This window comes from Thermobia domestica, chromosome 10 (assembly GCF_964235325.1).
Source record: "Thermobia domestica chromosome 10, izTheDome1.hap1.1, whole genome shotgun sequence".
Lineage (NCBI taxonomy): Eukaryota > Metazoa > Arthropoda > Insecta > Zygentoma > Lepismatidae > Thermobia > Thermobia domestica.
This window is the reverse complement of record NC_137463.1, coordinates 135,344,562-135,370,560: the sequence shown is the minus strand read 5'-3', so window position 1 is coordinate 135,370,560 and position 25,999 is coordinate 135,344,562. Positions and strand designations below refer to the sequence as shown.

Below are 25,999 nucleotides of genomic sequence, written 5' to 3'. Positions count from 1 at the left end.
GCGGTTGCTTATCCTAAAACTGCACCATGGGCTCACTAGTTGAGTTGATTTTAGTTTAGCGTCCCTTTCAGCAGCGAGGCTATATGAGACGTGACCTACTGATTAACGTGGAATCCGAACCACATGAGGGGCTCACTAGTTGTCCCCAAAATAAAACGGAAAAACATTATGAGAATGGAGGTCACTCAAGGGGCACTTTAGAAGGAAATAATGCAATATCAATTAGATATCATGCGACTTCTGATTGGCTTACTTATTGCCGTCATGTACGGATTCGAAAAAATATTGTGTAAACAGAACCCTTTGTGCTATCAATATGAAAGTACTCCTATGGGCAAAATCTAAGTAAAAATTCCAAGGCAAAATTTCTGAGCATGATTTTATGATAATTGTAAAATAATGAGATGCCTATTTACAATTTTCGATTGCTATGCATAATCTCTAAAGCAGAAAAGCTGCATATCTATATTGCATATGACAAGGTAGCAGCGGAAATGCTAGAATGTAGCATCACTGTCTGAATTATGGCCGCTATAAAAAAAAAAAATCTCATAGGTGATAAGCCTTGCAGACACAGGAGATACAGCTGCAAATTGTATTTACAAGTATTAAAGAAAATTATGTCTTTTTAAGCGTTTTTTTTTTTTTTTTTTTTTTTTTTGCACTAATACGAATATCTCCCGTTTGTATCTCAATCTCAAAATTTTATGTTATAATTTTCTTTTAATTGTGCTACACTTGTCAAGAATTATTTTATTTTCCTTTTAGTTGGTGTTACTGTCGTTCGATGGGGCTGTGACAACAATACTTCACTATACATACTACAGGACAATTCTCTCGAACCGGATAAACCCCAATGGATGTCCTATTGCTGCGACATTTTTCATCAGTCACGATTATACAGACTACACAAAAGTTAATGAATTGCATCGCAGAGGACACGAGATAGCGCTTCATTCTATAACGTAAGTATAAACTAACATTCATACAAATTGTCTACACCCGTATTAATTTATGTATAAATGAATGTTTATTTCTTACAGTAAGGTGAGTGGTTTCACGGTGGAAGTAGTTACAAATTTGTTCGAATATTGTAAAACTATTTCTTGTACAACCCATATAACAGTATAAATATTTTCAACTAACTTAAAGAAAGAAGGAAGGAAAAATAGACTCTCTGTTTGACCTCTATATGTATATGAGGTTGTTCGAGATTTTATCGTGAATATTATTTGGATGCGGTTTTCATTAATCAAACAAGCTATTCCCAAGCAGGGTTCTTAGGTATAAACATTTGAATTTCTTTTAAAATTAAATAATTGTATTTAAAAAGTTCAAACATTTCCTGAAATGCCTGATGAAAACAAATATTAAGTAATAATGCAACCTCATTTCGAGAACCATTGGTCATATTTCGATTCAGTTATCATTAATCTAATTAGTTAATCCCGAAAAGATTCTTACCAGGGCCGGATCCAGGATTCTCTGAGCAGGGTGCACCAATAACTACCAGTACATTTGAATTAAGTTTGAGGTTTTTAAATGCCTTTAGGCATCTGTGATGTAAATGAGGAATTCCTTTGGAAATGCTAAGTGTCTGCTCTCGACGAATTCTTTTCTTTCAACCTCCAGAAAATTAACTATTGAATTTGCAAAACTGACTGCTAGCTTCTCACTTTACGTAGTATATATTTATAACGAAGGGGGAGGTGCACGTGCATTGATGGCTTGAAAAGGTTCTTGAGAATGTTGGTGTAGGTGGCACTAATCACTGTAGTACGTGGGTGCATGTATAATTCCAGAATAGACCATTATTATCCCAGAATAAAATCAAAATAAATTTACCTGCAGTGGGTGCCTGCGAAACTTCTTTGGTTTCGGCGAAGGAGAATGTCCCAATTCTTTGCTTGCACTCTCGTTTCTGGTTGAAAATGGTGACCCTAACTTTCACCCCGATGACAATGTGAGCTAGAAAATTCTTATTATTTTCTTCATAACGTCTCAGGTGCCGAGGAACCCACCTGGCGGACACTTATACGTATGTAGCAGAGTTCATCATGCACTATGTGTTGTGCTTAACCGAAGCTCCATATTCAGCAAGGAAGCCGTTTTCTGCCAGGGTGAAATGCCTGGTTTTCCTGAATAAGCCGATCTGCTGCGGTAAAGAATTCCTCTGTCACAAATTGATGAGTCTGACCCGGACGGGGAGCATCAATCAACGAAATCGTAACTTCTGTGAATTTCTTGCGCCACTCGTAAACTTGCCCCTGTGGCAGGAGACGTCCCCATACTTCTTCGTTTTCCGATGAATGTCAACCTGTTTCATACCTTTATCCCATAAAAATCAAATAACTCCATAGTTTTCTCTCTGGTGCAACTGTGTAATGGTGCCGCCATATTGAATCTCCAACCCATCTACCGACACTGCTTTGTACTACCAGCCCGGAAAGAACTCTGTTCTTCTGTCTGTGTTACTCCCATTTAACTTTGGTACCTAAGTACCTTATTAAGATTATGTTATTCACGGTCTGAACACAGACATATAGCTCACGTCCACTGGCGCAAATCCCGGGGGACGAGGGGGACATGTGCCCCCAATCTTGGACCTTGGGGGACTGTCCCCCCAATAATCTGACTTAAAAAGTGCTTTTTGTGATAAGTGTAAAGATCTGTGTCCGACTGCCACAAAGGAATATAAGGTGAAATTGATTTCTCTGGCTTTTCCATTTTTTAAAAAGAATCGTATTCTGTAGTATTTCAAACTGAACTTCGTGCTGTAGTGCGTTTAGTAGTCTCATTAATATTTATTAATTCCACTTCCCAGGGGTGTAGCCAGCAGGTTAATGTAGGAGGGGCCCGTCGTTTTTGAGGGGAGAGCAGCTACAAAGCAAAAATAAATTATGTTGCAGCTAGTGGTTTTGAGGCCTGAAAAAACCGGAAAATTTTTGTTTCCTTCCGGGAAACTATAAAGCACTGTTTTCTAGCTCTTCTTCTTCTTCTTCTTCTTCTTCTTCTATTATTATTATTATTATTATTATTATTATTATTATTATTATTATTATTATTATTATTATTATTATTATTATTATTGCTTTTTCTCCATAAATTATATTCCAGGTAGTTTTTATTATGTTGAACCAATAATTACTGTCCTGGACGAAACGTTATACCTTTGTGCGTAACTATTTTAGTTTAAGACACAGAACCTATCTATATAAGGCTTATTTTCTTTGAATTTTCACTTATTTTTTTTAAAGATTTCCTGACAAAAATATTTATTTATTATTTGTGACTAAAAAAAAACAACTATTTTATTAACATCCATGTCTCATTTCCTGTTCCAGGGGCCGTCCACGTGTTACGTAACGCTATTTTTCACCTATTTCCCCCTCCCTCCTGCTTGTCACACTTCGTAACGCCAAGGCCCTTTGTTACGTAACACTTTTTGATTTTTGTTTTTTCATTATTTTGATTATTTTAGTGGTTATTACAATAAAAAAAACTATTTTTAATGGTAGAACTTTTTATTACAGAATGCTTATATTATTGTGAATATATTTGTAGCGTTTTTCGCCAACAAATCAAAGTATTAGAAAATGGTAGACTCGTAATAATATTTTATCCCCATAAGGTTGTTTAATTAACCAATTCTAATTCTTCAAAATTACTGTCGTTCCCACAAGGAGATCGCACCCATCATTTTAGGTCACTGGTGATTGGCAAGGAGAAAGTACTGCGGAAGATGCAATTAAAACAGGATTTAAAGAAATAACATCAACCTCTTCTTCCGAGATCCAGGATCCTTTGTGCATTTGAAGTCCGCCAGTGTTAACGGTGCAGAGTTCTGTCCCTCGTCGACCACAGATACGAAGTGGCTGCACACGTGAAGGAGCAGGGACATCTCGTTTGTAAACAAGCTTTGGAGCATCTTCTTTGGACTACGGACTTCAGTTTACCACTTTACAAATTCTTTTTTTTTTTCCTATATCAGTACGAGAATGCGAATAAACTCGATTTGTTCAGAAATATTCAAACCCAAAAATAATAATAAAAAAAAGTAGTACGACATAAATATCCGACGAATTAGGTTTTTAATATCTTAGCTCTGCAAAACGTGCATAATTCCGTTGTGGAAAATATTATTTCACGAAAAAAAGTTTCTTCTGTTTCACATGCGAAACTTCTTCGAAGAAAAGAGTGGTAATGATTCGAATTAGAAGTTTTAAATAATATTCTCAGAAATAACGACAGAAGTGGGAAGGCGAAGGAATTTTATAGCGGTGATTACGATCACTAACAACTAACTCCAGAAAAGCGTGTGACGTAAATGCAATGCTGCGATAGCTACAAATCGGAGTTTAATTGTATTGTAATACACACAGGGTTCTTCACCAGTCATGCTGGTGTCTAGTGCGTCTTCGAATCCCTTCTGTATGATTCAATTTATATAGGCTATAGTTCCCAACTTTCCAAAATAGTGGAATTTTTTATTTATCTATCTATATATCTATATATCTATGTATACAGGGTGAACGGTAACTATGTGAACGAATTTGGGCGGGTGATAGTACATCTTAAAAAAAAGGAAAAAAGTTCTAGTGAACATGGGGGAAATTCTGTCCCGTTTAGAAATGACAGAGTGTTGAAAGCGTGGGAACATGAACTTCAGAGACCAACAGCTTAAAAACAATACATCGTAGAGAGTGCGGTTAAAAACATCACTTAGAAAGTCATACCTACTCTAGTGTGCGCACGGGATTAAATAACAACGTGTGACACTTCTTTCCTTTACAGCATGTCCGGAAATCCCTCTGTTCCTTTGGGGAATCCCGTGCTCACGCATAGCTACGTTTCCAAACATGCATTTTTCAATATAGTAGGTATGACTTTCTAAATGACGTTTTTAACCGCACTCTCTATGATGAATTGTTTTTAAGCTGTTGGTCTCTGAAGTTCATGCTCCCAGCTTTCAACACTCTGTCACTCTTAAACGGGACGGAATTTCCCCCATGTTCACTAGGACTTTTTTGCTTCTTATTAGATGTACTATCACCCGCCCTAGTTTGTCCACGTAGTTACCGTTCAGCCTATATATATATATATATATATATATATAATGAAGTGACTACATTTGTAACAACTCTTGAGCCACACGATTGATTTCGATTAAATTTTCAACGTAGATGAGGTTCGGGCCTGGGATAGATTTTATAGCTTCACTTTGAAGGTGCATTTTGAAGAGAAGGGTAAGATATACAAAAATGATCGAGAGTGACCAATATTAATGTCGAATCATAGTTTTCGGAGTGACTGATATGAACAGTGCCACTTCCGATGCCGTTTAAATCCAAATTCAGTCCCCATTAGTACAAGGTGGATAGTGACATGTAAAAATAATTGAAAATTACCGATTGATTGAAATTCATACTGAAAAACGTTTTTCACCAGATTTTCTATCTGATATAGATGTTTTTTATAATACTAGTTACAGCATATAAAAAATGTAATGCAGGCCTAATTACAAATCAGTTTAGTACCATTGTTTTATGGTAGTATTTATAGTACCTTGTTGAAACGTTTGTCTTCAAAGTGTCAAATATGAATCGCAGTAAATTGTGTATAGGGATGCGTTCGAGTCGAGTCGAGTCGAGATTTAAGCCTGTCTCGACTCGTCTCGAGAAAATGTTGTCTCGACTCGTGTCTCGACCCGAAAATATGTTTCTGTCTCGACTTGTGTCTCGACTCGACAGACTCTGACTCGACTCGACTCGAATTCGAGTCGAGACAAAATATACGAGTTAAAATATACGCACACATCAGCCAGAATATTATGACTACCTACCTTATTGTCAGTGTGTCCAACTTTGGCACGGATAACAATGGCGACGCGTCTTGGCATGGACGCAATGACCCTTGAAAAGTCACTGGAGAGAGTTGATTGGTACACATAGGCAAGGGCGCCGATTTTTCTGTAAATGTGGGGGGGGGGCATTCAGATGCAGAAGGCATATATATGAGGATTTTAAGACAAATTGTATTCAAATTATGCCAAATATTGTATATTCATAAATACAATGCGGGGGCTCACATGAGCTTTGGGAGTGTCCGGCCCCCCTCGGTCCCCCAGGATCGGCGCCCTTGCACACAGGTCATCTAATTCCCGTAAATTCCAGGGAGAGGGGCGATACGCTCTGAAGTCATGTTCAATCACATCCCATTTGTGTTCGATTAGGGACAGATCAGGCGAGTTGGGCGGCCAGCACATCACTTGGAACTTGCCCCTGTGTTCCTCGAACCACTCCTGGCCTTGCGATATGGTGCATTATCTTTTCGAAAAATGCCACTACCGTTGGGAAACATGGTCGTCGTCTGCAAGCAGTGTGTGATACGCCTTGGCCGTCATGGTGCCTTGCTCGACCTTCACTAGACACATGGATGCTCACGTGAATGTTTTCCGGAGCATAATTAAGCCACCGCCAGCTTGTCTCCGTCCCGCAGTACAGGTGTCAAAGAACTGTTCTCTTGAAACACGACGGATTCGCACCCTCCCATCGTCATGATGAAGAAGGTATCGGGATTCATCAGACAATGAAACGCTCTGCCACTGTGCCAAGGTTTAATGACGGTGGTCATGTGTTCATTTCAGTCGTAGTTGCCGATGTCGTGGTGTTAACATTCGCACATAGATGGGACATGGGCTTCGGAGGCCCATCGTTAGGGGTGTTCGGTGCACTGTGTGTTCAAACGCACTTGTACTGTGCCCAGTAATAAAGTATGATGTTAGTTCTGCCACAGTTCGCTGCCTGTCTTGTTTTACCAGTCTGCCCAGCCTATGACGTCCGACATCTGTAATGAGGTGGGGGCGCCCAACCCCTCGACGTTTGGACGTCGTTTTCCCTTGGTTTCGCGACTTGTTGAAGACACTCACCACAGCACTCCTCGAACATCCGACAAGTCCTGCAGTTTCCGAAATTCTCCTGCCGAGTCTGCGGGCCATTACAACCTGCCCTCGGTCAAACTCAGAACGCGCGCCTTCCCCATTCTACACACGGCCAGCACTCTCACTGATACTGCATGCACCGTACGCGTGACTGACTAGCAGGCATTCGTCGGCAGGTGACACAGATATCGCCTGGACGGAAATTATATCGATAGTAGGTTGGTAGTCATAATGTTCTGACTGATCAGTACATACTAAATAAATTTAAAATGTAGGAAATTTTCAACATTCTGATTAACTTGCAGGAAATTTCACAATGAAAAGAAGCAACTGACTTGGACAAGACAACGGTTAGTTGATGGAGCAATCTTTTTTTCTGGTCTTTGAGGTGTGAGCTTTGACCATGCCTTGTGAAATTTTGATGTTTGGTGCTCATCAGTCGCGCTTCCATTTTTTTCTAATTGTTCCAGTTCATGATAATTAACAATACATTGCGCAGTTCGAATACATGTTCACGTTTTCATTCAATCCAACTCAAGCCGCTTCAGATACTATAGAGTTGTATTTGTTTACGAAGAATTAATTGCGTGTAAGAAATACACCCAAACAAAACATTCTGCGTGCTCATCTGCTCAGTATTCAAGGTTTTAATTACAACCTGAATTGTTAAAATGCGAACGTAAGTTGCATTAGATATCAAAGCAGTTCCTAGTCTATGGATAATTCAAGCAATGCTAATTAAAGTCTTTCTAGCAAGCACTTCTGCTGTTCATAAACCTTACGCATTGGAGTAGGAAAAAAAAGAAAAGAAAAGAAAAGAAAGAAAGAAGTAAAATTGGTAATTTTGCAACCGTGACTCACTCGGGCTCATGCTCTCTATCCTCAATGGAGCTCGCGTTCGCTAATCACAATGAGGATCACACTAGTCAAGTTTCTCACTAATTCGAGCTTGAGCTTGATATTTACTGTGAAATTCTCTTTAGCTCGATTTCGTAATGCCACACGTCCTTTCTTGTTTTTACATTTGTCTCACCATTTTCGATTTATACGAGTGGCCGTGGACTTTTCAATTAAGTTTTTGTTTTCATTTTGACCCGCCGCCATTTTGCACAGGGTTGTCGTAGAGAGTCGAGACTTGCTCCATTTTCCTTCAGTTTACAACAGATTTCAAACGATGTGCTACTGAACCCCCCTTGCCATTTGAAACTTTTTAGTTGGATCCGTCTGGGGCCCTGCGGGGAACCCTGGGACAAACTTTTTACCCCAAAAAAGTGTGGCCTTTAAAATGATGGGATACATGTTCACCGAGTTTTCCATTTACCCAATCGTTTCCGAACAAATGACTCGGTTCAAACTATTCTAGCAGGTAATTTCCTAGCTATAGCTTTTTAAATATTTAGAAATTGGCCATGTTTTTGGCCAATATCACGGGAACGGTAAGCCATAGAGATATGATATTGGTGGTAATCAATCCCTAATAGAATGTTAAACATTCTTGTTCTGATATTAATTGGTGGCCACTGGCCAAACCACTGGCCAGTTGGACAGTGACTACCGGTTACTATTTGGTACCAAAGTGTTCACCATCCTTTTAGATATTGATCAACACCAATATGATCTCTCTATGACTTACGGTTCCCGAGATATGGCTGCTTAAATTTCTGTAAATCGGTCATTTTTTGGCCACTATCTTGCGAACGGTTAGATTGACGCGAAAAATTTAATCATTTTGTCTGATAGTTTTTGATGCTCTATCTAATGCAGTGTACAAAATAGAGAATTCAGTAACGAACTTTTTAATTTCGTTGAATATGTTGTAACTCACGATATCCCGCCCGGTGACACGTATAACTTCGGGATTCGTCTAGTTATAACATATCCAATGCGAACACAATTGTCTCGTTCGGATCTCAGTGGAGCCACTCCCTTGTCAGTAAGCAACTGTCTTCTTCAAATAACAAGTTGTTATATCTCGAATTATTTTCTTGGAAGATATTTCTGGTAAATACGATAATTTATTGTAATACACTGTAATTCTAGTCTAAGATACACGATATCGAAAATATGGCATTATAGACTAACATAATAAAATGCAAATATTACACTGGAAAATAAAATCTTTGGAAAATCGCAAAGAGGAACCTGACATTCATGTTCACAGTCATTCCTCATTATTTGATTTTAATTATTACTTCATTATCAACGAACTTAAAAAGTTCGATACTGAATTCTCTATGTCTGTGTGTCTGTCTGTCTGTCCGTCTGTCTGTCTGTTATTTGCGATTTTTCAATTTTGAACCGTGTATTTGATAGAGCTTCAAAAACTATCAGAAAAAGTGATTAATTTTTTCGCGTCACTCTTACCGTTCCCAAGATATTGGCCAAAAAATAGCCGACTTCCAGAGATTTAAGGAGCCATATCTCGGGAACCATAAGTCACAGATAGATCACATTGATGTTGTTCATTACCTAAGAGGATGGTTAACATTTTGGTACCAAATAGTAACCGATTAACACTGGCCAATTGGCCACTAGTTTGGCCAATGGCCAGTTGTATAGTGGTCACCAATTAACATCGGAACTAAAATGCATACCATCCTCTTAGGTATTGACTAACACCAATATCATTTCTCTATGACTTACCGTTCCCGTGATATTGGCCAAAAATGGCCAATTTATACCTATTTAAGGAGCCATAGCTCAGGGACCATAAGTTGTAGAGAGATGACATTGATGTTGATCAATACCTAAGAAGATGGTGAACTTTTTGGTACGAAATAGTAACCGGTGGCCACTGGTTTGGCCAATGGCCAGTGGCCACGAATTAATATCGGTACCAAATTGTTTACCTTTCTCTTAGGTATTGATTAATACCAATATCATCTCTCTATGACTTACCGTTCCCGTGATGTTGGCCAAAAATGGCCAATTTGTAGATATTTAACGAGCCATAGCTTGGGAGCCGTAAGTTGTAGAGAGATCATATTGGTGTTGATCAATACCTAAGAGGGTGGTGAACATTTTAATACCAAATAATAACCAGTGTCCACTGATTAACTGTCTACTGGCCAACTGGCCACCGTTCCCCAAATACTGGCCAAAAAGTTCAAATTTCTAGATATTTAAGCAGCCATATCTCGAGAACTGTAAGTCATAGAGAAATAATATTTTACTAATTTTTGCGAGGTAGGAACAATGAAAGTTTTCCTTCCCGCTCCATATCTCCATTCTTTTTAAGTTCGTTCTGGCAATGCTCATGGAGCATTCTCAACTGGTTTAATTCTGTGAAACTGTTAGAATTAATTATAAGCTGTGTAGAAACGCTTTCAAAATGCATTAAAATTATAAATGACAAGTAAAAGGTGCCTTGCTGAGCGTGCGTTGTAGAGGCCCCCTCAAGTATGCTCCCCCGCACCCCTGGGTATGCGCGCCCTTTATTGCTGTTACTGGCTAATATGAATATAAAACAGATGTCAGGCAAGGACAACTAGCGGTGTTTCCCATACGATCAGACGATGACTTATTTATGGCACGTGCCATAGTAGAAGGCGGCATAGTTGAAGAAACTACACCCTCTCAGTAACCTAAATTGCACGAAAATTTCCAAAGCAGGTTCATTGACCTGACTACCGCATGTTGCCCACTTTGTCCAAGAGTGGGATGGTTTGTTTCTAACTTTTCTACCGAAAAGCATTTGTCTGGAATGGTGTTTCGGAGACAATAAAATAAAGAAAATATACTAGACAGAGAGAGAGCAGGGAGGAGGGAGTGTACCAATTATTCTTTCCGCTAAACCAGCGTTTCCCAACCTTTTTCAACTTGCAGCACACTACGGGTGTAACATGAATTCTCGCGGCACACTTATAGATATTATTATTTGTAAATATAAAACACACTGGTATTTTTTTCTTTGATTACTTATCTCCTTCGCACAGAGAAGAAAGCTCGATCACTGGGTTTTTCTCGTGGTAAATCACTATGCTTATTTTTCATTCTAATTTAAAAGGAGAAAACAACTGCAATGAAATGTTGGACTCAGGTTATTAAAAATGCGCTTACTCTTTCGAAAACTGTATCCAACCTTTTACTAAGAATGAAGATCATTAAATAACGAACGGACAAATAAATCTATTTTACTTTTAAAACACAAATGTAAATAATTTAAATGTAAATAAAGGATTGAATATTTTAAATTTTCAAGTTACGAAATAGTCTGTAACGATAAAGAAGAAATAATGGACATAACAATAACAAATACTTTTTTCAACATTAGAAATATACAGAAAAGTAACACGGCATGAAACTTAAAATTGTATATTCATAGTAGAGGTTGATAGAAATGTGCAAACAAATATACATTTTCCCCTACGTTTTGCAAATTTGATTGCTATAGAATTAATAATTTTGTTTTGATATGCTCGCGGTACACCAGTGGCCCATTCACGACACACCAGTGTCGCGGTATTTTCACTGCTAGCTTCTCATTTTAGATAGGTATATTTACAACAAAGGGGGGGTAGCGTGCACCTTTGCACCCCCCTAAATCCGGCCCTGTCCAGAAGTTATGTAGCCCTATGGCGTTCATGGAAATAAAAACACAATAGTTATAACTATGCTAAATTACTATAGACCGCCAATTGCTCATTCAGAGAATTTATGATGTTCACTTTATTGCAATGTTCTTATACAGACTAGATATAGGTTACGGATAATAGTTTTATACAAACTAGATAATCAATTATCATTATTATTATTATTATTATTATTATTATTATTATTATTATTATTATTATTATTATATTTGAAGTACAATCAAATATCACGACATTATTTACTAGTTTTAATTAACTGAATTGAGCTGAAAATTAAATCTTGATCTCGGAAGATTAACTATTAAATTTATGCGTTCTGTACCTTTCTAAAGTAATAAATGCTGGAATTGGTTTCAAGGCTGTTCCTGAGTGAAAAATTTCTTCATAATAATATTAAAAGTTTTAGAAAAATTTTCGAGACATTCGAGTCGAGTCGAGATTTTTATGAGGTGTCTCGACTCGACTCGTGTCTCGACTCGAAAATTCGAGTCGAGAAACACGTTTGTCTCGACTCGTCTCGAATTTTACAAAGTGTGTCTCGACTCGAATCTCGACTCGAATTCGAGTCGAGTCGAGTCGAGATTCGAGACATGTCTCGACTCGTGCGCATCCCTAATTGTGTAATCTGCTGTAAAAAATAAATAAATAAATAAATAAAAATAAAAAATAAAATAAAAAACAAATCACACTGTTTTCCGATTGGTATAAGGAGGACATACCATACAATTTTTCAATTGGTATGGTAAAATAGTATTTTTCCATACTATTTTACCGTAAATTATTAATTATATGTAAACTTTGTTATTTTTAAGTGACTGAAGCCAGGTAATCTTACAATGATGTTTTAAAAGCTGGTCATTTGGGGAAGCCAGGAAATCATTTGGGGGGGGGCTGGCCCCGATGCTTCCCCCTCCGTGGCTACACCCCTGCCACTTCCGCTACTTGGCCACAAATTGCAATAAATGCCAGAGGGAGATATACCCCTCTCCTCATGCTGGAAAGTTGTCTCAGCTGTAGGTACGGTACGGGCACAAATTCCGGGGACAATAACATTAGCGTTCTGTAGGGACCGTTAACAAAAATAACATAAACTCATGACGGAGGGGTCTCCTGCGATTCAAAGATGATAGTTGCAGAAATACAGTACGTACTTTGGATGCCAATACATTATTTCTTGGTTGGCGGTATTCCAGTACGAGTGCGAGACTTTTAATGTTAGTATTAGTTAATACTCCGTAATGTTATTATTATGTAATACTAGAGAGTATCAGTAGTAGTAAGTAGCAAGAGGAGGTAATAATTGCAGTAATAAGTAGTAATAGCTGCATTGTTTTTTATATATAACAAGATGGATACTGTTTTCCAGATATCTTTCAATTTGTTTCATCCCTCTAAAGGCTACTCGCACCTACATCCCAAAATTCTAATGAGTGCACCTGAGATATGTAGTATTCTGTTTCTTCCCTACAGCATATTTTTCTTATGCTTTTCGTTCAATTACTGCGTGAAGTAATGCTTCTATTCAGTTGAGTTGATTTGGAGTTTAAAGTGCCTTTCAACAGGGTATATGAGACGGGACCTACTGATTAACGTGGAGTCCGAACCATATGAGTTCCCGCTGGGAATCGAACCAGGGTCTCCCACGAAAAAGGCGCGTACGCTAAGCGCTTAGCCACGAATGAGATCTAATGCTTCTACTGTAACACTATAACTAATAACATTGCTTTTACAATATGATAGGGGCGGGTATCAGTGTAGAGCAAAAACGGTTTGTTCGATTTAAAAAGTTTCAACATTGAAAATTTACAATTACATCAACTTTGCTCTCTTTACAATTTCTCGTATCTGTACTCATAACAAATTTGGTCTATGGCATAGAACTTTTCTACGCCCTGTATAAATGGATATGCTTGTTTGTGTGAAATATGAACAAAACTGCCTAAGATGTTTCTGAAAAACTCGTCCGAAGACAACATATTCCCAAGAGTAAACTGGAATATGGATAAAATCTCGCGGCTGAAATATCGCCTTTCAAAATCTTGCGGGTCAAAATCTCGCCTGGGCAGAATCTCGAGTGACCAAAACCTCGTGGGCCAAAATCTCGCCTGGTGAAAACCTCGCGGATCAAAATCACACTTAGCCAAAACCTTGCGAGATGAAACATCTCCATAAAATTTACCCATAGTTTCTTAATATTCACTTCCGTATTACAAATAATACTAGACTAATAATAAGAAGAAGGAGGAGGAGGAAAAATTGAAGAAGAAGAAGAAGAAGAAGAGACTTAAGTAACATGTGTACTTTAGAGATTAGAAGCGCAAAAATATTGACTAATTTAAATTAATGCACAATATACATGTAAAATAAACTCATAATTTCCAATTCGTGGATTCGAAGTCTCGGGTAACTACACTGAATAAAACAACTGACAAATTTCACATACGTGTTCAGGATCTCAACACAAGAAAAAAGTTTATGTGTGACTTTGATCAGAAAGGCCTAATTAAAGATAATTAATGGAGTTGATCATAGGGTGCCTACACTGAATAAAACAAGCATTAAACTTCATATACGTGTTCAGAATCTCAATAGAAGATTAACGTCCCACGATTATGCCTATTAGGCTAAGGGAGACGATGATCAAAGATAGTGAATGATGATGGAAGCGAATGAAAGATGATGAATGATGGTGGGATGAGAAAGTGGGAGGAAAAGGGAGTACCCCGAGAAAACCCACGAGCACGATGTTGTCCATCTCAAACTTACTTGGCCGGGATCGAACGCCCGGACCAGAGATAAGTGCTCTACCACTGAGCCACCGTTTCTCCACCTGAATACAACATAAATAAATATCTTTGGCTTTGATCGAAAAGGCTTAATTCAGTCCAGGCGAGATTCTTTGTCGCGAGATTTAGGACCGCGAGGTTTTGGCCGGGCGAGATTTTAGGTGAGATGTGATTTTAAGACGCGAGGTTTAGGGCGGCGAGGTTTTCGCCACGAGTTTCTGGCCATGAGGTTTTGTACTTAAACAGAGTAAACTACCACTTGTGAATTCTTTCAAGAGAAATGAATTAGGCCGTATTATAGAGCTATTAATAAAATTTAGAGCCATTTTCGGAAGGATCGCAAATTTTACGTTCTTGTGGCACGTTTTACAATATAAGCTTTTATTTTAGCTATAGATCGATCTCTTCCGCTTTTACTTAAATCAAAGAAATTATCCAAGCTGGCCTTTTATTTCCAGTTTTTCAATCTCATGTTTGAGAATAATTTGGTTTTGAAATCTTAGTCTTCTTCTGTCAACACCATCACGATCATGTCGTAATTATGGTCGATCGTGATATACTAACGTCAGGAACAGAAGATACTTGAACTAACAAAAGCAGAAGTCGAACTGGTTGTGAATTTCAAAATGTCCTGCAAGGATTTTTTGAACATATAAGAGAGGATGTGGGACTGTTAGAATATGTAGTCTTTATTAAAATACAATTATAAGATAACAAATATTTTTGTCATATATATATACTTGATAAGATTTGTAGGGTGGCAGCGTGCCTTTCAGTACTGAGACCACATGACGAAGTACAGTTTAACATGGTATCAGTAATAAATGAGTTCCCACCGAGAATTGTAAGATACTTTTTTGTATTTTATATACTTTAACTATTTTTAATGAAACTGTCCAGTTTGCAATTAAAATTATTCCACGTTACTATGTAAAACAATGTATGTGCTTGCTATATACAAATTCCTCTTTTATTTATTTATGTTAAAAGTCCTAAAACCTTGGTTTTTGCTCCGATAAAGATAAGCAATTATTCTGTATACGCACGAGCGGACAGATGAACAGGCAGGTGTCCAATAATATCTTTCCTGCATGTAGGCAGTGGTGTTAATCATATAATTTAACAACCAGATCTATTATCAGCATTATAAGTGGACGTAATATTAATATTATTACTATATGGCTATATTATTATTAATAATAATACAGAAATAAACTTTCCCAATTGATGTACAAGAAGTAAAATTTGACAAGATAGTCTGCTATACTATAGATGTTAGTACAAACCACAAACATAATGGGAAGATCAATGTTCGTAAACGATGTAGCAGAGCTGTAACACAGTTATTACAATTTCATAGCAAGAAAATTTCGAAACCACGCAATTTCCCAATGAGATGTAAAATTTTCCACCAACTAAAATAGATATTTATTATGACCAAAGAAGATGAGCCTTGGTGAGTGCAAACACAAAAACATCACCGATGACCTGTTACCCTCTCCCCCTAAAAGCAAAATTGATCAGAACTGGACTAGGCCATTTGGTTTGATCGCGTTTCATCATTGTCGAAATCAGGCCAGATCATTTGATCGTCGTTTGATCTCCAGGAATCACCACTTGATCGTCATGTGTAGTGATGTAATACGCTTAATTTGTAGAAAGTTAACAAGTTAATCTGTTCGGCCCCATGGAAGCAAAATAGATTGGCATTTGATCAGATTGTTTCATTATGATTGATCGCTTACCAACAACCATCGTTTGATCACCATGTGCAGGGGCGTAATACTCATATTTCGTAGGGGGAGTTAACAACTTAATCTTTCTCCCAATGAAAGCAAAATTGAACAAAATTGAGCGAGATCGTTTGATCGTATTCGATCAGCGTTTGATCTCAACGCGCAATGATGTTACAAGCTAATTTTGTAACAAGCTTAACAAGTTTTGACCTCTTCGCTCCAATGTAGTCAAAGTTGATCGGAATTGGGCCAGATCGTTTAATCGCCATTTATTGCCATCAATCATTTTGTTTTGCTACTGACGCGTAGTGACGTGATGTCCATTTTTTTAAAGGAAAGTTAAAAAGATAACCTGTTACACCCATGCGAACAAAATTGATCGCAGTTGGTCCAGATCGTTGGATTATCGTTTGATCGCGGTTGATGGACAATAATCAACATTTGATCACCACACATAATGACGCAATACGCATAATTTAGTCTTCGGAACTGACAACTTAACCTATTAACCTTTCATGAAAAGGAAGATTAATTCAAATTGAGTTAAACTTTTGATCGCGTTTTTTCGCCCCGCTTAGTGACCATCCTTGATAAAGGGTTAACATGATAACAACTTCTCCGCAATCGAAGCAAAATTGATCGAAATGTGGTTAGATCGTTTGATTGTCGTTTGATCGCGGTGATCGTCAACAACAGTCGTTTGATCGCTTCGCGTAGTAACGTAACACACTTAATATTGTGGGAGCTAACAAGTTTAGGAGCCCTCCATGTAAGTAAAATTATTCGAAATTGGATCAGATTGCTTGATCGTCAATTGATCGCCAACAATACATCGATTGATCGACAAGTGACATAATAGGCAGGCTAATAGTTTAGCCTATTAACTCATCCATGCAAGAATAATTGATCGGAATTGGGGCAGCTCGTTTGCTAGCGTTTGTCTGCGAACAATCAGCGAATGGCGCCATAAATATTGACGTAATATACGTTTCTTAGCAGGGAAATTAATAACGTATTAGTTCCCCATTAAAGCAAAATTGATCAAAATTGAAACAGATCGTTTGACTGTTGTTTAATACTCAAAACCATCGATTGAACACGACGCGTAGTGACGTAATAGGCACGACTTCGTAGGGTATTAAGGAGATAACCCATTGGACCTTTTGGAAACAGAATTGATTAGACTTGGGCCAGATACGTCGATCATCGTTTGATCGCTACATATAGCGACGTAATATGCATAATTTTGTAGGGGACTATCAAGTTAATCTGTTAGTCCTTACGAAAAAAAAACTGATCTAAATTGGACCAGGTCAATTGATCGTCGTTTAATTGCCACGCGTAGTGACGTAATACGCATAATTTTATGGGGGCTAACAACTTACCCTGTTAACTTCTGTACATCCTGAATTTCCAACGTAGTTTTGTAATTTGTGTTATGTTTATTGTAATTTTCCATTTCTTTGAAGAAACTTTCAACATATTGACCCCATGTAAACAAAATTCATCAAAATTGAACCAGGTCGTTTAATCTCATACAATTATCATTTGATCGCCTAATTGTAGGAAAATTAGTCGTAATTGGGCCAGATCACTGAAACATTGTTTGAACCCAATTGATCGTCAATAACCATCGTTTGATCGCCACACCTCCATGGTAGCAGATCCGATTGGAATTGGGCCAGATCGTTGATAGTTGTTGAAGTTTAAATGTCATAAGACATCGACCAATTTTGTTTCAGCGATCTGGCCTAATTCAATTCAATTTTGTTCATTGATTGTTAACTTGTTAGCCCCCTACAAAATTATACACAGCGAGTAGCAATCAAACGATGGCTTTTGACGATCAAATCCAATCAAACGATCTGGGCAGCTTTTATCAATTTTGATTCTATAGAGTCTTACAGATTAACTTGTTAACTCCTGCAAAATTATGCTTAATACATCACTATGTGTAGTGACCAAATGATTGTTGGCGTCGAACATGATCAAACGATATATCCCAATTTCAATCAATTTTGCTTGAACTGGTCTGAACAGGTTAACTTCTTAACTTTCTACGAATTATTCATATTACGCCACTGCGTGTGACGACCAAACGCTGATGATTGGCGACTGAACGTGATCAAGTGCAATAGCCTATTTTTTAATAAATTTTACGATTGGGGACGAACAGGTTAACTAATTATCCTTTCATATAAATATGCGCGTATTACGTCACTACTCGTGCTGATTAAAACTGTGATTGCTGACTATTAAACGCAATTTGCTTCATGGAAACTAACAGGTTAACTCGTTTGCCTCCCCTAAATATATTCGTATTACGTCATTACGCGGGTCGATCATACGGAAAAAATCGATCAATTTTGCTTTCATAGGGGGAAAAACATGCTAACTTGTTGGCTCGCCTTACAAAATTATGTGTATCACGTACGTCACTACATGTGGCGATGAAACACGTTCGAACGACAATCAAACAAACGATCTGGCTCAATTCAGATCAATTTTGCTTTTATAGGGAGAACCGATTAACTTCTTTACTCTCCCTACAAAAAGTTCACTTTACATAACTATGCATTGCGATCAAACAATGGTTGTGATCCAATGATCTGACCCAATTTCGATTAATTTTCCTTTCAAGAGGCCTAACAGGTTAACTTGTTAACTATCTGCATATTATGATTATTACGTCAATATGCATGGCGATCAAACGCTATCAACAATCAAATGCGATCAAACGATGATGAAACGATATGGCCTAATTTTGATCAATTTTACTTTCATGGGTTTAACTTGCTTGCTTCCCCTACAAAACTGTGCGTATTAAGTCACCACGAGTAGCGTTCAAATGCTATCAAACGACGATCAAACGATCTGACCAATTTTGTTTCAGTGGGGTCTTACAGTTTAACTTTAGCCTCCTTATATAATTCCTTATTACGTTATTATGTGTGGTAATCAAACTATGATTGTTGACAATCGAATGCAATGAAACGATGTAGTTCAATTCCTATTGATTACTTTTACATGGAAAGCTAATAATTTAACTTATTAAATGTCTACAAATTATGCGTATGACGTCGCTACACGTAGCGATCAAACGATCTGGTTCAATTTCCATGATTTTGCTTCCGTGGGAGGCCATCACGTCATCAGCAAAACATCCGATTCCCTATTTCGTATCGGTTTGCGCCATGGCAACGCGAAATTTATTCTGACATGAAACTAAATATTCATTACAGAAACGAATTGCGCCTAAACATGGACAGAATTACATCATTGTTGATAAGATGGTGTGAAAGGTTATAATATCAGCCATATGCCTTTTGTATATGTATATTTGTATGTAAGTTACTTCAGTATTGTTTGTTTCAATCTCGATTTTCTTTTATTTTTAGACACACAGCAAGCACAGACTACTGGAGGAAAGCCGATTATGACACTTTTGAGAAAGAATTTGTAGGGCAAAGACAGCAGATAGCATATCTTGCTAACATTCCTGAGTCGGATGTCAAAGGAATACGTTTACCGTACTTCCAGTTATCTGGCAACGACTCCTTCCAAGTTCTAAACGATTTTGGATTCCAATACGACTGCTCCTGGCCAACACAACAATTCACTAATCCTCCATTGTGGCCTTATACTTTAGATTATCCCAGCATACAGGTAAGAAAGAACGCAATTTATTTGAATGATAATTTACATCTTTCGAATTTTTCAGTATTTCTTAGTTGGGTAGGTGGATTGAATATGATATACACTCTGCCAACGACAATAAATCACGTCTAGAAATTTTAATTTCGTCCGGTAGATATCAACCGCTGGAGAATATTTGCTGCAATCTAACGGCACCCTATGTAACTTCTGGCCCTATACATTTATGTTTTAACAGTAGAAAATGGGATATCGATATCCACGAGATGTTAACAAACTCGCACGATATAATCCAGGATGTCTACTGACACTGGAAATACTTGAAGTGAGAAAATCTACTGTAAATTTGTATCGATACTGGAAATACTGAAAATGTACTGGAAATTTGTAATGTACCATTACAGTTGAAAGTAATGGCAACTTTTTTTTACCCACCCTGTACCTAGTAATTTTTTTTCCAATCTCGGTTTAGTTACACGATTTATTTACTCTCTTTACTTCGAATTAAATATAATGAATCGAAAGGTTTCATTAGTAACCATATTCCCACTGAATAATATATTTTATTTATATTTTGATTAAGTGTAAATCCCATTTTCGGATATATAAGTTGAATAGTTACAAGGTTTACCATTCTGACGTCATACCGAAACATAGTTCCGTCATTGGATATAAATTTTCTTAATTTCAGACCAATGTAGAATTTAGTCAGGTACCTAATCTTTCCCTCACCCCCTCTCATTAGTCCATAGTCACTTTCAGATCCGGTTATATCTGGATTTGCCAAATTTCTATTTGCTTTGTAATTTCCGCGGCTAAAGTTTTCGTTCTGATTGGAGGAATTCTCCTACCTCTGGCGTTTTCGGCGCAATGTTATCAGAATAATCGAAGACACCTTACGAGGCGCAGCTTATAATTTCGCCTACATATCTGCGGTAAAAGGACTAGGATTTTAATAGAATTCAGGTAAAAATCTGATTTAATTTCATAGTTGAACATTGAAGGCTGTGTAGGAGCCCCAAAAAAAAGGGAAAAAATCTACATTTTTCGTAAAGAAACAATAAGTTAGTGAAACATCCAGTTCTGTTTACTAGGAAGCCATGTTTGCTGCCCAACTAGAATAGACAAAGTGAAATAGTGACTTTACTTTCTTTTTCTTTCAAACCATATATTCAGTTAGGGATTAGGGAAATTACGACCTGTTTAGTGCATGTTGTTCGTGTATACAGTAAATGTGATTTTTTATTATTTATTTAGTAATTGCATGTACGTAGTAGGTTTGATAGTTGTAATGTAAATAATCATAATGGCAGCTTAAGTTAGCTTAAAAGGGCTCCTATCCCCTTTTCCAAATTGAACCAGTTCTAGCGGGGGAATGGGTTAGTTATTGTTTGTTTTAGGGCCTTTTCCCCTCTCAGGGGAAGGGTCCCTCAATAAACCTCGTTAAGGTGCCCCCAGGGCATCAATCTTTGGCAATAATTATGTAAACAGTTGGTCAGGTCAATTGGACCTAGGGTTACCTTTTCTCATTTTGCCCCCCTTTAAGTTTAATAGAGCCGACTGTACATACCAACAAGGGAGTATTTTTCGTCAACATGCATGTAATTAAATGGTGCATGTTTGGTTTAGTTAGTTGTCTTTATGTATAGTACTAACAGTGGTGTATGTAGTTAGTAGTTTTGTGTGAGTGTGTGAATTTTCGGTTAGGACAGTGTATAAATATGCGTTAATTTAGTGCCATTTATCTAACTCGAAGTATACTAAACCGGAGTAAATATTAAATTTCTGATTAATGAGTACAAGTATATATTTCAGTACACGGTAAATTATGCCTCCACTACAGCGCCATAGTGCTCGTTTTCGCTAATCAGTTGTTTGTTGACATTACGACATCGCATGATTTAGTGATCTAGATTGTTTGATTTTGGCCATTTATTCTCAAATTACTTCCCGTGGACATGGTTTTCGGTTCAGATGAGTATACCTTCATATAAGATAGCATGAGATCTTACTGTACTGAAAATTTCAGTTTGCTAGGTCCAGTAGTAATTGAAATATCTACTGAAATAAAGAATACCTATTTTCTTAATAGAAGTAAAGCCCATATGCTGTTACTGTTTGTTTCAAAATGTAGTATTAAATTCTCTTTTCCCGTGGCTGTAGAAAATTCCATTGTTGCTTTAGTTTTATCAGCAAATCGGAAATAGATTAATCATTGACAATTTAACTTTCAGTGAATACACGTATGATTTTTTTTTTAAAACTGCGAAGTAAATACAATTTGGGTGCTTCGAAACAAAGAGTACGTGGTTCGATGAATGTTATCGTGTAGTAGTTTGAGCGTGATAGATTGTGATAATTATATATATTTATTACTGTGTAATGTAAATATGTGTATGGCCTGCGTGTAAAATGTATGAAATAGGGTGTCTGTAAAATATTACTTCGCGCGAAAATTAGTAGATAATGAATGAATGTAATGATATATTAATAATATGATATAAAATATGAATGAGATGATGACCCCTATATTTAAATGGATAGGCCTAGTGTATGTTATGTAGTGAAAATATGAATATGTTTACTAAAAAAAAATCTCTCGCGTTTTGACTTCTACACCAGTACATTCATCCAACCGAGTTTGCTACTTGGATAGTAAATTGTAGTTGGGAATTGTGTGTTACTTCGTATTTAAGTACCTCATAATAACAGCCCCGGATCTTAAGCCTTTCAATAGATAGGGTAGCATCATGTGGGAATTACTTCTAAAGGTTGACAGAAATGATAATTAAGAAAAATAACTGCTATTTCCTGTGATCATCGAAAGTACAGGTTTCGGTCATTTGTACCTTTAACATTCATTGCCTCTCCGAGATTTTTTTTTCGTTGCTTACCTTATTTATTTATTGTGCAGTGTTCATATAACTCAGTTCGGACTATCCGATTAAATCAACTGCTACTAAATTAATATTCATGTCATTAGCGTACCCGGACGTCGACCCCTAGTCCCCTTAAGTATTTTCATGTCTTTTCTTAGTTTAATTAGATGAGGGAAATTAACGACGTCCCAGACTGTGGCATGTCTGCGCGGGGTAGCCATCGGTGATGTTTGGCAATAGAAATCACCGATCCAAAATTCAGTTTATTTAATTTTTTTTTATTTTGGCAAACTCTAATTAGGTTTATCTTAGCTATTACTCTAATTTCATTACTATTCTGGAATCTTCTAGTTTCCAAGAGGTCGGATGATTTTTTTTCTGTTGAAATTCTAAATTAACGCCGTCTCTAACCTTCCGGAGGATTTTCGGGACCCTGCTGGTTTGGGCCGGATACGGGGATCGGATTTCAATCTTACAACCAAACTGGGATTGGGATCTGATGGACACAGAACTTGCATCCTTGGCAGCAGGGCGCCTCTTGAGTCTACGTATTTGAGTAGACCACCCTTTTGGCATGTTAAGAATATTTTGGCTATGGATTTTGTTGAGAGCGAAATTCGACTTCTATCTTTGTAGCGTTAGTTATTTCCCACTTAAGTCTTTGGCGCCCCTATTCTTCGTCTTCCTTCTTCTCTATCTCTCTCTCTGTCTTCATTACTTCGAGATTTTTTTTTTTAAATTTCAACCTCCCCCCCCCGGTTTCTGAAACTCATGAAAACGTACAATATTCATATCACTTATTTCGATCGTATGTACTAACTGAGACATCGAGGGATGCAATTCGTGGAGGTATTGCAGCACAACTCAGGACCATTTTCGCGATATTCAATCCACCACGAGAGAAACTGACGAGAAGGTACACTATGCTTTCAGATTCCTAGAAACATTTGTTATTCATTGATCGTACAAATTATATCCTTTGATTACTGATTTCTGGTTTTTCTTTCTATTGATTGGTCATATAGTATGTATGTATTAGTAGTTTGGGCCCACTAGTTTCGAATAACATTGATCTTTTTTCTGTATATACATCTATATATATGTACTTACATAGTTTGAAAAGTTACGTGCCTGCTCTATTTGTTGTATTTCCACCTCTTATGTCAACTTATTAAATAACACCAACTATTTTTTATACGCGGATCTTTAGTAAATTGAGAATGATTATTGATTATCGGGTTTATATATATAAAGTACAATGTTGCAACCTTATGATGGAAAAAAGTGAATTTTTATAGTCAGGGTTTTTGTTTATTTTGAGCCAATAAAATATGAATACTTATCGAATATAAAAAGGTTATGTAGATATTAAATGTCGACGAAATACTATGATGGATATTAAAATGAAATTTATTATATTGACTAATATGAATATATATATATATGCGAGTATGTATGTGAAGGGCTCGGTATTTACCCTGGTTGTTTTAGGTTGCCATAGATTTTTGACACCCGACATTTACCAACTATTTGTGATATACAGTATTACCGCGTAAATTGTAATAAATGACATTTTGTTGAGTTGTTATTGATGTTTGTAACTATTAAAGTTGAATATCATGTTAAGTACTGCATGTAAATAAAACAAGTAGCAGGTCGTAAGATAAGTAAAAATAACCCTAATCCTTATCCAAATTTATTTGCGAGATCATAGTGAAATCAGTAAGCTACGAAACAGTGCGCCCCACCAACGAATCTTCTATCAGTAAACTATGAAACAAATCCTTCCCTTACGATCGGAAACCTAACTATTCAGTGACTAGAATCTTTTGACTACACGATCTATACTAGAAAAAAAAATAGTGATCTTAAATTCAACGAACTGAAATTAGGTTAATGATTTAGTAATGTGAATACAGGAATATGGAAATATGTTCCCAATGTTTGGGACTAGACTCGATATTTTAAATCTCGATAAACTTTGAAATTTTATATCAAGTGCGTCAAGTGACGAAATGAGAAATTTAAATATATATGTGATATGAAGCAACTATTTGTCTATAGTTAAAACAAAAACGAGTAAATACTCTCATGGACACAAATCACAGTGCGTAAAGAGAGTTGAAAAAGGAGTTATCATCGATGTGAGAACAAAGACTCATAAAATTGTCGAAATGTCTCCTCTTGGGACAAAGACTCAATAAAATGTTACTAAAGTTTTTTTTTTAAAGAATGATTAACAAATTATATTTTTTTCTTTCTTCTTCCGCAATGATATGTATTCATTGCACTGAATCTTAAATATATTGACCTTTGAATTTTTTTCCCTTTATTTTTGTCTTTCGTCTTTTGTCGAATTTTTTTTTATGTAATCCAACTTTTAATATATCTAGAAAGAGAAATGTGTTATTTGATCTTGTTGAAAGTAGCGGATTTCTGTGCATGCTTATGAAACATTCTTTTCATGTATTAAATTTTTTCCTGTTATGTCAAACTGAGTTTTCTTTTATTGAAATGTAATAAATGTCTATAGAAATGTAGTTAGGTTAGTTTAATTCAACTAAATACAACCTGAAGCATACATTGTCCTGTATGAATGTGTGTGTGAGTGAAATGTAGGTTTAGTATTAAGTGCACAAATTATTTTGACATATATGTGTGACTTATTATAATTAATGGTAGCTAGCAATTAAACTCATTGAATGTTAATACTAACTTAATTTAAGTTGGCTCTATGAAGGAAGTAAAAAGGACCGAAGTAGCCTGAACAAATGATCATCATGGGAGAACTGTGAAAGTCAAAATCTTCGACAAATATTTGATACTCTGATTTTTTTTTCTCTGTGGTCGATTCTAACATGCCATCAACTTCGTCGTTCATTTTTTAAATATTGGATATTAGTCTAGAACTTCTGGAAATATTGAATAAACGGTAAAATTAAACTTTCTCATCTATCTCAGAGCTAGATTGGGATAATTCGGTAGTTGGGGTCAAATGGATCTAGGTCGGGGATGTATGGGTTAACATGTGTCTACCTTTGATCACCTTAATACCAAACATTCACCCAATAGCTATTGGAAATGATCCCAATTCCATAATTATTCACTTTCCTTTACCATATTTCTCAAAATATCCAGTAACAGTTTCCTCTTTATCACCTTCTTACTTTACCTCTTTCCTCTTCTATCTTCCTTTCCCTTTCTTCATCTTCTTCTATTTTTAATAAAACTGAAAAGGGGGTCGTGACTGGGAATTCTATATGTAATAAACACGGTCATGTATTTATTTGATTTTATTTTCTTTAGAAGTCCGATAAAAAGTTTTCTCGTTTCGATCGAACCTAGTATGTTCGAAATTAAGAAATGGGTAATATATTCCAATGTAATTAGACATAAGCTGATAGCTTCATGA

General features: G+C 36.7%; 1 protein-coding gene across 1 annotated transcript in view; it reads left to right on the top strand.

Annotated features, from left to right (window-relative positions):
• LOC145662724 (chitin deacetylase 7-like) overlaps positions 1-25,999 on the top strand; it is a 234,483-nt gene that overhangs the window by 99,138 nt on the left and 109,346 nt on the right. The window contains exons 2-3 of the mRNA XM_081728588.1: positions 769-965; positions 19,453-19,720. Coding sequence (XP_081584714.1) covers positions 769-965; positions 19,453-19,720 — 465 coding nt within the window. The remainder of the gene's footprint in view (positions 1-768; positions 966-19,452; positions 19,721-25,999) is intronic.